This window comes from Ictalurus punctatus, chromosome 14 (assembly GCF_001660625.3).
Source record: "Ictalurus punctatus breed USDA103 chromosome 14, Coco_2.0, whole genome shotgun sequence".
Taxonomy (NCBI): Eukaryota; Metazoa; Chordata; class Actinopteri; order Siluriformes; family Ictaluridae; genus Ictalurus; species Ictalurus punctatus.
The window spans coordinates 28,463,478-28,476,724 of record NC_030429.2 but is presented as its reverse complement, the minus strand read 5'-3'; the positions used below and the strand labels follow the sequence as shown (position 1 = coordinate 28,476,724).

Below are 13,247 nucleotides of genomic sequence, written 5' to 3'. Positions count from 1 at the left end.
GAGCTGAAAGTTATCCAAGCCAATCTGCTAAGGAAGTTCATAGAAACAATGTCGTAAGTTTATGTATCTAAAAGTGGACATGTTGAACATCAGTTATTGATTATGATTCTGTCTAAAGAGGAGAAAATATAATATTTAATATGTTCATTTAAATCCAACTATTTTTCAAGCATGTAGGCTACAAGCTAACCTTTACTGTGAAGCTATGCTAATCGCGATGCTAATTGTTATGCCAACTTTATTTTTGTTTAGACAGCAATTTATGTGAATTTAAATAATAGTTTACAGTGTTAAGTATGCTGTAACAAATGACAGAGACTGATTATATTTGTGTTGGTTTATTTCAGTTTTCACTACTCAATGTCTTTGAAGCAGAACAAACAGTAAAAGACTCAACCTTACTACATCTCTGTCTTCATTGGCTACGGTTTAATTAGATGTTTAGTCAGCATTTCAACACCCTGCACGAGAAAATTATAACCACAAACAAACAATAAACACATTTACACACGCTTACACAACATTTACTCATCACTGCTGATTCACATTACTGCAGTTCAGTAGAACTACTCAGCAGGAGAACATTTACTAGTCACTCGTTATATTGTGGAGCGACTCGGACTTTGAGTGCCAGGTTTCCACTCACCAACACAAACACACTGGATATATACTCAGTGCCCGATATTCACTCATTTATTATTTATTTTACTACTTTAAGGTTTAGAGTTATCCCCAACAAATTACTGTTAACTATACACATTATATTTCATTGTAATTATTTATTAATATCATTAATAAACAGAAGTAAATACTGTTTTAGCGTTTTAGAAGCAAAAGTGACTTACTGATGATGAGTTTGGTTCCTCCAATGAAAGTCAACCACAATGATAGATTGTACACTACAGTGACCACACACACACACTAAATCCAAGCAATATTATTTGACTGGAGTTGTTCATTACTGAGACTGCAGTGGTTAGCCATGTATAATATTAATTTGTATATTGGCCATGTTCTGAATAAGTGCACATGTGCCGTGTTTAAGAAGTGTTCACAAAGACAGTCGTTTTATTTCAGTCTCAGGTAAATTCTTAGTTAGACACTATTGAGCGATGAATAAGGACCATTACACATTAAATCCTGAATCAGTAATAGTTTTATTTACTAAACACTTCAGATGTAAGATCTCTATTATTTAGCACATGAAAGGTGCTGGCTGTGAATTCAGGATAATATAATTTTATGTTAATTGGTTTACTAAAACAATCGTTGAGTATTTCGACTGGTGGGACCTGAGTGAAGACTCAATGCATCTAACACACCAGTGCAGATCAACGCTGACTGAATCAGGCCGGTTTTGTTTATTTAGAAATGCTGTATTATTTACAGCCACTAGGGGTCAGTGTGGGATAAAAATTCAAGGAGACAAAGTTTATATGCATAACGCTATTAGTCAGTGCATATATTCATGATTGGAAATAAACTCTGCTCACAAACACTGCTGGAAAATATTACTTTTTATTTACTTTTTTTTATTTGAAGCCAGCTTCTGGAACCATAAAATAAAACAGACTTATCAAAACTTACATATCAGAAATACTGCAATATTAAAGTTTACCCAGATCCAAACAACTATCAGTAATTAAAAAAAAATAAAAAATCAAACGCCAAAGCCCATGAATGAGCTGTATTTTGTTTCAATTAATTTATTAATGGTATTAAATGATTATGCACAGGTCTCTTTATAATTACATATTATATCACATACTGTTATTGTACAAAAATGCCACAAAATATGCAAACATCTTAAAGTACTAAAGTACCCCTGTCTCTACACACACACACACAAACACACACGCACGCATTCGTACAGTACATAGTAAAACTAACTGTCTCAAAAAATGAATTGTGCAGACAGTATTATATTCACACAGAAATATCCTCATCATCAGATTCAGTCAGCCATTAAACAGTAAAAAAAAAAATTTCAGGTTCAGATAACAAATTAACGGCGACACGACTCATCTGAAAAAGAGCAAGAAGAAATGAACAGGTTAATAAAGCATGTCATGTAGAGCTGTTATATATAAATCCAACACAAATAATTATTGAATACATTTGATGCAGTTATTGCAAGCAAGATATATGAAACCGAATATTCAGTCTTATTTACTTTCATTTTAGTTTACTTCAAGACTTATCTGTTCCTATACTTTTGCTTGCTCACCTAAAACTTGGGTGGTCTGATACAAAAGGTTCTATGTTTTATGTTGTTTAATACACACACACACACACACACACACACACACACACACACATATTATGGTAAGTTAAAGTGGTCTGTTGCATTTATATTTATTGTTATAGAGTTATTCAATAGGTCATCTTTAGTACATTCAAAGGCATTATCATATGTTTATCTCTAAATAAATGAATAAATACGCTCGGCAGTGACCATTTCTCACAAATGTTTTCAGATACATGGTTAATGGTGATTTTTCTGTACAGAAAATAAAAAATTATTATTATTATTATTATTATTATTATTATTATTATTATTATTATTCCTGCACACAAACAAAAAACCTTCATCTTTATGTCAAAATTACAATTCATCAGTAGCATGTTGTCTGAAGAAGTGATCTGAGGTCTCATTTATAAACCGTGCTTATGCATAGTTTTTATAGAATACGCATGTGTCTACGCACAGAACATTTATTTATCAGTTTCTTCTTGTGCATGAGGATGTAAATATTTCCACATGTATGTAGAAAGCCCTAGTGGTAGAAAAGTGTAGTAGCGAGTAAACAGATTATGAGGATCTCTTATTCCGCTTATTATGCATCGTATCAGCATAATGAACACGAGTATGCACACATGTAGCTAATAAAATCCTAAATGCTGTATGCTGTGTTCAGGGTTCCTTCTAAGTGTTAGTTGTAATGTGAAAGCAGTAATGAGATCTTTTCCAACATCGAGATGTTCAATGTGTGAAGTGGGAATAAAATAAATAAAACATGGACACCTCATTGAAAGTGTGTATTTTGTTTGCTGTCATAGCACGTAGAGCTCACAAAAAGCAACTTCAACTGCAATTTTACATTTACAGGCCTGAGTCCTGTTCTACTGTAGTGAACTTCAAACATTCTACGAGCTAGCCAGCAGACAATTGCAAGTAGCTTAGCAACAAGCTAGCCAGATAATGTTAGTGATAGCTGTAATGTGATAATAATCTTCTCAAACCAGTGATTAGTATGTTCAGAGTTATAGGTTTAACCTAGTACTGTGTCTGTATTCTAAGTCAATACTGCCATCAACTCATTTGTACACTGTTCACAGTGAGAGCAGCCATGTTGATTTGTTGTCACTCAGTAAATGGGGAAGGAACTCATCCCCTGTACTACTCAAATCCAGCATTACAATGTGTGTGATTTATCAGTGGCCACTGGGTACATGACCATTTAAAACTTGTTCTGTGCACTGTGATGTTTTCTATTACTACTACTACTACTATTAATAATAATAATAATAATAATAATAATAATAATAACCAGCATCCTTGTTGCTGTGTGATTGGATTTTATTGTCTATTAATTGTAAGCACAAAAATGATGAGTCGTTTATTTGTTAGTGAAATGAGGATTATTGTACAGACCCACTCGAAGTACTCTCTTCATTCCTCTTCCTGCTCCAATTACTCCATCGTCATCCTCCTCCTCTTCATCATTTTCTTCTTTTTTCTCCTCCATTCTCCTGAAATCATCACTGCTTCCCTCCTCTTCGAGCAAAGACGTCTCCGACAGGTACATACACACACACTCCAACTGAGAGTCATCAAAACACACTCTCACCTGAGAGACAGAGACAGAAATTCAGAGACAGACAGACAGACACACACACACACACACACACACACAGACACACACAGATGTCCATGTCTGGATGAGACAGATGTGCATGTATTAGAGTGAGACAGATATGGGTGTCTGAGAGTGAGACAGGTTGGCATGGCTGTGTGTGAGACAGGTGGGCATGGCTGTGTGTGAGACAGGTGGACTTGTATTAGAATGAGACAGTTGTGAATGTATGAGTCAGACTGTCAGACATTGATGATACAGGTGGGTGTGCCTGAAAGTGAGACAAGTGGGCGTGGCTGTGAGTGTTCATTTGTTTATTGTTTATTGAAATTAAAACCTCAGTGCTGTCAGCTGACCTGGTTTTGCTGTGGTGTTGTTTGTGGTGTTGCACAGAACAGGAAGTGAGGCAGTGTTAAAGAGGAAGTAGATACTGCACTGTGTGTGTGTGATAAAGTTACCCGAGGATAAAAAAAAAACAAGAAGGCAAAGAGGAGGCAAAAAAAGAGCTCAAGAATGTGATGGTCACTATTTTTAAGTACAGTATATATAGAACAGTATACAGTATATTACAAGATTACACTCAATGTCCACTTTATTAGGAACACCTGTCCTCTTGCTTGTTCATGCAATTTTTCAATCAGTCAATCATGTGGCAGCATCGCAACACATAAACTCATGCAGATAGAGTGTCCTGGTCAGTGAGTGTATACACAGAATATACTTCAGCATAAATAACTCTTATATTTTTACATGTATTTTGATTGTTACAGTTGCCATGGGGTCCTGTTTCTCCCCCTATCTTGTTATTGGTTTGTTTCCTTGAATGGCTTTACCTCTTCCTAATTTTCCCTTGATTCATTTAAGTATTTATCGCCTCTTCTCCAAGTCTTACCATCAATTAGGAGTCTTATTTTCACAACACCACTGCTGTAGCTGAGAATAAACCTCCACTGTAACAAGGTTTTTGTAAATACTGTTTGTTTTTGCTAACACTATCCTCATCACTGATTCAAATGAAAAATTCACATCATATTCACATAAACACCATTAATCGCTTCTGTTTTAATGTGCAGATCACGACTCAAATTAATTGTTTCAACAGAATGCTGTTTCATAACTGTCAGATTTGTGATGTGTATCAGAAAAATGCCCAAAACAGTGTTAAAACCTTCTCTGGGGCAAAGACACACGGCTCATGATTACATACACAAATTTATAAACGTAACAGAGTCAGTAAGTCAGTAACCTCGCCCAAATCCAAACCTTAATGTTTATAACTTCTAACATGAAGTTTCATGCAAACAAGTCGTGTGAATATACATGAAGTGTGTAAAAGTGTTGGTATATACAGTCATGTGAAAAAATAAGTACACCCCATGGAAATTGTTGGATATTTTGACATATTTGGACAAGCAAACATTTTATCATCTTTGAAACACCACCGATTAATGAAGCTGATTTACTTGAAGCTAAATTTGCTTTTTCAATCATTTATTAAACAGAAATATCAATAGATATGATCTTCTTCTGTGGGAAAAGGTAAGTACACTTTGCTTGTATCTTTCTCATTTGTAAGTCGCTTTGGATAAAAGCGTCTGCTAAGTGAATAAATGTAAATGTACACCCTTAGCATCAGAAGCTAGTATTGCCCCCTTTAGCAGAAATAACTTCATTCTTGTAGGTGTTTTACATAATTGTTCACCAGGCTTGCTGGACTTTTTGACAACTCTACCAAGCAATATTCTTTTTCAGTTCTAAGATGTTTGAGGGTTTTCTTGCATGTTCTGCCTGTTTCAAATCCCCTCACAACATTTCAGTTGGATTCAAATCCAGGCTTTGACTAGGCCATTCCATAACCCTCCATTTCTTCTTTTTGAGCCGTTCACTGGTAGATTTGCTAATGTGCTTAGGATCATTATCCTGTTGAAAGCTCTACTTTCAGTTCAACTTCAACTTTCAGATTATGTTCAAGCTATTTTTGATATGATGCAGAAGTCATAGTTGAATCAATGAATGCAAGCTGTTTAGTCCCTGAGGCAGCGAAGCAACCCCAAACCATAACATTTCCACCACCATGCTTCACAGTTGGTGTGAGGTGCTTCTCCTGAAAAGCTGTCTTTGGTCTGTGCCAAACATGTCTGCTGTTACTGTGACCAAAGAACTCTATCTTTGATTCGTCTGTCCAGACCGCATTATTCCAAAAGGCCTGGTCTTTGCCTATATGCTCCTTAGCAAACTATAGTTTGCAAGGGCTTTTTCCTGACACACCTCCCATGCAGGTCAAACTTGTGCAATCTCTTTCTGATTGTAGAAGCATGCACTTTGACACCAACAGCTGCAAGACATACTGCAGATCCTGTGATGAAATTTTGGGATTCTTGGAGACTTCTGTTTGCATCAGACGGTCTACTCTTGGGTTGAATTTGCTGGGACGGCCGGTCCTGGACTAATTGGCAGTTGTTTGAAATCTGCACCATTTGTAGTTGAGTTTCCTTACGTCAAATAATTTGGAGATCTTTTTAAATCCCTTTCCAGACTCATAGGCATCCACAACCTTTTTAGAGAACTCCTTAGAGCTTGGCATGATGATAGCACTATGTAAGTGTAGACCATTTACCATTTATAAAAAGACAGGTTCCACATGCACAATATATATATATTTATATTTAACAATAACAATATATATGGGATATACTTATTTTTTCACATGACTGTAGTATGTAAAGTCTGTCTTTATTCTTTACCCATTTAACCTTCATACAGAGTCTTTTGTTCACCTCTCTACTTTTCTTATATGGTCAGTGTTTCCTGTTCTAATAAACTATTCTCACCAGTTACTCATTAATACTCATTATTGTATATTTATAGCTCTTGAGCTTCACTGTGTTGGGTGAATTGCCAATCAGTGGGTTCTCCTAGTGTGATTCTCTGTTTATTTGTCCCATCTTACAATATAAATGAAATATACATGAAAAATAATTCAGGGAGTAACTGTAGTGTATTTATTAGTAATAAGTGTGGAAGTAAAATAAATTGCAGTAAAGTTTCAGGACATGTGTCATGGACTGCAGAAAGTGTTTTGTGATAGTATTAAAAAAAATGGTGTGTCAATGTTGAACAGTGTATGCAAGGAGAAATGAGAGTTGAGAGAAAGTTTATAACCTTTCTGTTCATACACACATGCACACACACTCATTACACACTTTAACTTCAATGACCCCATACAGTTTGTGTAACTTGTCTATATATGGCACAGTCATGCATGACTACATGTTGTATAACAGTTTTTAGGCTCCACTGGACTGTATTTTGCTGTGTTTGTTATTATCTCCACGTCCCTTCATATTTCTCACTTTGGAGACATTGTCCATGAAATCCATACAATTGTGCACCCCTGAGTATCACTCCCATGTCTAGTTCTTCCCCAAACTGACACATAGTTGGAAGCACACAGTTGTATAGAATGTCTCTGTATGCTGTAGTATTACAATTTCCCTTCATTGGAACCACGAGGCCCAACCATGTTCCAGCATGACAGTGTCCCTGTGCACAAAACGAGCTCCATGAATGGTTTGCTAAGGTTGGAGAGGAAGAACTCAAGAAGGCTATACAGAGCCCTGACCTCAACCCCACTGAACACCTTTGGGATGAAGGTCAGTGCCTGGATGGATGGATGGATATATATTATATATACTTTTGTGAGATACTGTGTGTGTATATATATATATATATATAAAGTATCTCACAAAAGTGAGTACACCCCTCATATTTTTGTAAATATTTCATTATATCTTTTCGTGTGACACACTGAAGAAATGACACTGTGCTACAATGTAAAGTAGTGAGTGTACAGCTTGTGTAACAGTGTAAATTTGCCGTCCCCTCAAAATAACTCAACACAGACATTAATGTCTAAACCGCTGACAACAAAAGTGAGTACACCCCTAAGTGAAAATGTACAAATTGGGCCCAAAGTATCAATATTTTGTGTGGCCACCTTTCCAGCACTGCCTTAACCCTCTTGGGCATGGAGTTCGCCAGAGCTTCACATGTTGCCACTGGAGTCCTCTTCCACTCCTCCATGACCACATCACGGAGCTGGTGGATCTTAGAGACCTTGTGCTCCTCATGTATGTCTACATGCCCGCCCTTGACTGTACGAGAGTGTGTGTGTGTGTTTGCACTCCTCAGCTCTTATACTTCTTTTTGACTTTTTGACTAATAAACCATAGTGTGTTACTCTTAAATTGTGAATCCAATTCGTCAATATCCGCCTTATACCGCTTCTGTGTGTCTAGATGCCCGTCGTCATTTTTCCTTCTCTCCTTTACTGGAGGGGCTGGATTTGAATCTGACCATTCTTCCCTCTTCTCACCTGTCAGTTCGCCCTACTCTCAGTGGTCTCCTTATTTCACGTTTGCTGACTATCCCATGTCCCCAGGACACACCCCATTTCCCTCCCCCTACCGATCTCCTCAAGATTACGCACCCACCAGTCCTGTGAATTATCAATAAAATTACATATTACTCATACTAGGTCTCCCTCATGTTTATTTTATGTCATTTTTATCCACAACAAAAGATATCATCAAATATTTACAAAAATGTGAGGGGTGTACTCACTTTTGTGAGATACTGTATATACCTTGACCCTGTTTGGATCAATTCCAAAATCTAATCACTTCATGTGGTGCTTACAATGATAATTCCATATAAAACCTACAAACATTCAACCACTCGTTCTTGAGATCTCACTAACAAGAATCTCGGATGGACAGACGGACAACCTGAAAATGTAATACCTAGTGGCGGGAAGCTTAAAAATGCTGATGACCACCGGTCTGATTGGATGGTGATAGTGAAACACTATTCTGTGCGACAAAGATCTACCATAAGTATCTGCATCTGGCTAAAATTCTCTACCATGCTGGTTTTAAACTCCTCATAATGTATGGTTTATTTAGCACTGATTTTACACCTAGCTTTATGTTAGAATGTCTTTTCATCTGGTGTAACTTGAGGGAGCTTTTGTGAAAACACTGTATGATTTTTTACACTCAAATGAAACTCAGGTATTTCTGCTTTTAATATGGGTAATCAAACACACTTGCCTTTTAAGTGTTTTAGGGATTAACTGGGAAATATGGATACAGGCAATGGAAACAAAACAGAACCATCAGAAACATCAACATTTCCCTCAGGTGTGTAGCTGTGGCTGTCATCATGCCAAGCTCGGTTATTATTAAAGTGTAATTACACTTAACATCAAACACTAACCTATATAACATGAGTTCCATTACAGTCAGAAACATCAACACTGCATCACTCAGAAACTCTGAGCTGTCAGAGAAAAAGGTCTATGCATGTCGAATTTTCTTGAACGTCATCATATCTAAATCCAGCATCCATCTTGGTGAAAACATAACGCATTCATTAAGGATCATACTCATTGAGTCAGTACCAAGTGTTAGTTAGGAGACCACTTTCATTAAAGGTCATACAGTGTTCCCATGTGAATAAAACACACAATTAAAAAAAAGAAATTAGGCAATGTTTTAGGGAAGAACTGCACTGCAAATTGTAAAATAAAATAAAATAATAAAATTAAAAATTCATCGTAGTATCTCATTATTCATGTAACCTTTCATTATTTTACTTTATTAACTTGTAATTTCAAGATATTATTTAATTCTTCCAACTTATATATATATATATATATATATATATATATATATATATATATATATACATGTGAATTAATACCTCATTATTATGACATAATATTTCATCATTTAGACTCAATAACTCATTACTTCAAGATTTTATCTCAATATTTTTACATATCTCATTATTTTGATGTAATGTTATTTTTCGCCTTATTTTGACTTATTGTATTATATTAAGTTGAAATGATAAAATATTAAGCTATTTCCACTTTCCATTTTATAATTTCAACTTAATATTTGATTATTATAAGTTCATATCTTATTTCAAAATCTTCTGTTACATTTCACTTAATAACTCATTATAAACTCATTATGTTGACTTAATAAAAGCACCCCACAATTTATCAATGAGAAAAAAATATTGAATGTCAGTTTATATTTCTTATTCTATATGCTGTTTCCCAGTTGGTCAGTAAATCAACTGCTGCGTTTGAGGAATTCACGTGACACATTTATTCTAGATTATTTTTGCATACGCCAAATTCAAATGGTCAAAATGGCCAATGCCACTGCAGAGCTCTGTTAATTCCACTAAATCAATGAAGCCTTTATTGTCACAAATACATTACAGTGAAATTATTTTCTTTACATATCCCAGCTTGTTAGGAAGCTGAGGATCAGAGCACAGAGTCTGCCATGATAGAGCACCCTTGAAGAAGAGAGAGTTAAGGGCCTTGCTCAAGGGCCCAACAGTGGCAACTTGGCAGTGCTAGGGGCTTGAACCCACAACCTTTTGATCAGGAATGCAGAGCCTTATCCCTTATGTACGTCAGCCACTTATTTATTCAGTATCTGACGTATTTACTGTCTGAGAAACAGCATAACTCAGGATTACTAAGTAACTCATACTGTGGCAATGTCTTTCAGCTGTTGCATCTATACTTACCATTTTTGGAGATCCTCGGTTCTTCACCAAGCAGGATCTCTCCAGGTTTTGATAACCACCAATCACTTCAATCTCCTCTGCAGTTGGATATCGTTTCTTGTGCAGCTCTGGCTTGTTACTTGGTGCTTTAGCAGTTGTGACAGAAGATGAAGGCTCTTTAGGAGTTGTGACAGAAGGTGAAGGCATTTTAGGAGTTGTGACAGAAGACACAGGTGTCCCTGAGGGGCCTGATTTCCTGGGAGTGATGGTAATGGTGGTGCCTCTCTTTCCTGGGCCTCCAGAGGCGCTCCGGATGGTGAAGAGCGGAGTAGATGAAGTTTTGACAATTGGCTCTATCTGAGCGTTTATGCTGTTTGTGGTGGAAGTGCTGACTTCTGGAAGTTGAATCTGTGCCCTCGGTTCTGAGGAAGGTTTTGAGATGGTGTGTGTTTGGCTTTTTTGCATATCAAGGTTTTGGTCCTGGCATGTCTCACATGCATTCTGTCTCTGCGATGCCTCTCCATCGTTTTGTCTCCGGACTTCCTGTTCTTTCAGAGGAAGCTGCTCCACTTTACGCTGCACCGATCGCAGTGAAGATATTTCTGTCTGTTTTTTTGGAGGACCAGGCGTGAATTGTCCCCCAGGTCGGATCTTTATCACTCCTCCACTGTGTGCTTGGATGTCCAAGTTCCTCTCGGTGATGCACACATTGGCCCTGGAGGTTACAGGCTTCAGGTTATAGATCCGACTCATGGCAGGTTGGGTGTGGCCGAAAGGAGGAGGTGGAGAACTGGAAGAGGATGAAGATTGAGACGGAGGGATGTAGTCTTCCCCCAACAGATCCTCCTCTCGTTCTTTTTCTCTTTCTGGTGCTTGTATCACTCCGTCATGTTGCTCTGTGAGAACAGAGGACTCTCGCTTAACTGAGAGAGAAGGAGGAACACATACAGGAAGTTCCTCTTTACTTACTTCCCTTGTGACGTCAAACTGGCTGAGAGACTGTGGTGAGGCCACTTCCTGTCTGCTCTCCATCTCAGCCTCTCTTACTCGATCATCTTCTCCCTCGGTTCCTCCTCTCTCTTTCTGCCATATTCTCTCTCTTAGGGACTCCACTCTGGTCAAGGGTCTTCCAGCCTTCCAGCTCAACCTCCTCTCCACTCGTCTTATTTCATCTCTATCTTTTCTTGAGTTCTGCTCACTGATCCCATAAAAGACAGATCTAGGGATGAGTACCTCTCCTCTGTGATGTAGTGCCTCATTCAAGGTCATACTCATCCCTTGCTTCTCTCTGTTGCTCTGTGATTCTATCTCTCCACCTGAGAACGTTATCATGGACTGAGGAACTGGTGCTACCGCCTGTCCATGTTTCACAGTCTTCGTGGATTCATTTTGAAATTCTGTTTGCTGTTTTCTATCATTTCTCTCTCTCTGTATCTCCTCTATCTCATTTTCTGTTTCTCTACTCAACTTGTCTTTCTTTATTATTCTTTTTTGTTTGTTCTGTTCCCTGAATCTCTTCAATTCTCCTTTAAAAGTGGAGATCTCAGAGTTCCTGTCTGTCTTATTCACTGCCTCGTTCCCAATTTCGTTCCTCTCTTCTTCTCTCTTTTCCTCTTTATACACCCCTCCCTCAATCTCTCTTTTTCTCCGATCAGAATAACTTCTCTCCAACACTCTTCTCTCCTTACAAACTTGCTCTGAGAAACTAAATGAACGTTTTGGTACTCCTCTAAATGCATTTATGATTCCTCTTGTTCCACACCCATCTTTTCTATCCCCCCCTTTTTTCTCATCCTTTCTCATCTCTCCCCCCAGTTCCACAGGGATGAAGCAGTCACTGCTTTTGGATCTGCAGGGAGTTTTACAATTCTTACCAAATTTACTAATCAACTGGCTTACCCTTCTGCATTCTGTTACCTCTCCCTCTCTTTCTATTACTCCCAGTGTCATTTTCTTTTCATCTTCATTCATTTGCTTCCTGTCTTCCTTGATTCTCTCTTCTTTCATGGATGGTTTGATGATCAGCACCTCTGATACACAGATCTCAGTCACTTTTTGTCCACCACCCAGAAACTCCTTCAGGTCCATCCTTATCCCTTGCTTCTTTCCCTCCTCAGTTTCTCTCTCTCCATCCCTCTCTATCATCTCTATCTGGTTCTTTCTGTTCTCAATGATGAATATGTTTTCTGCTTTAATTGTGTGAATAGCAGAGACAAGAGGGAAGAGGACATAATCTCTGTCTCCTACTTTCCTTCCTCTATCAGCATCACCCTCTCTTTCCTTCATGCCCTCAATTATATCTCTCTCTCTTGTTCTTTCCATATGTTTCCCTCTATTTATCTCTCTATCCCTCCATTTCCCTCTGTTGTCTTCTCTCTCGTTGTACTTCTCTTTTTCTTCTCCACTCATCCTCTCATAGTTGCTCTCTCTTTGTCTCTTTCCTTCATTGTTCCCTTTCTCCATTTCTTTCATCTGCTGTTCTTTTGTGAAACCATTCTGTGAAGAAATAAAATAATTTTTCCCAATGGGGTCAATAGACACGGTGTCGGGTTCAAACTCTCGTTCTACTTCTCTCACTTTTTCTCTCTCCTTCTCTCCTCCATCTTCCTGTTTCGCCCTGCGACGCTGAATGATCTGTCGTTTCCAAGCTGGCATACTGGCCAGTCTCTCTTCTTCCTCTCGCTCTCTCTTCTCTCTCTCCTCCTCTTCTCTTCTCTTTCGTTCCAGGAGTTGCTGCTTCCATTCCGGCATTATTGAGACCGACATTACAGACAGATGAAAAGATGGATGGAAGGATAA

At 37.8% G+C, this 13,247-nt stretch overlaps 1 protein-coding gene across 1 annotated transcript; it reads right to left on the bottom strand.

Moving 5' to 3' along the window:
- Nucleotides 1-1,502: 1,502 nt before the first annotated feature.
- ppp1r18 (protein phosphatase 1, regulatory subunit 18) lies at nt 1,503-13,247 on the bottom strand. Its single transcript, XM_017485151.2, has 3 exons — nt 10,470-13,247; nt 3,656-3,851; nt 1,503-2,025 (listed from the first exon to the last, which is right to left on the bottom strand). The coding sequence occupies exons 1-3, from the start codon at nt 13,212-13,214 to the stop codon at nt 2,006-2,008; spliced, it is 2,961 nt and encodes a 986-aa protein (XP_017340640.2). The 5' UTR covers nt 13,215-13,247; the 3' UTR covers nt 1,503-2,005.

Excerpts from the sequence above, each read along its gene's own strand:
- ppp1r18 (XM_017485151.2), bottom strand. The coding sequence starts at position 13,214 with ATGTCGGTCTCAATAATGCCGGAATGGAAGCAGCAACTCCTGGAACGA. Across the intron at positions 3,852-10,469 it reads ACCGAGGATCTCCAAAAATG|GTGAGAGTGTGTTTTGATGA; the intron begins GTAAGTATAGAT and ends TCTGTCTCTCAG. Across the intron at positions 2,026-3,655 it reads GAAGAGAGTACTTCGAGTGG|ATGAGTCGTGTCGCCGTTAA; the intron begins GTCTGTACAATA and ends GCTCTTTTTCAG.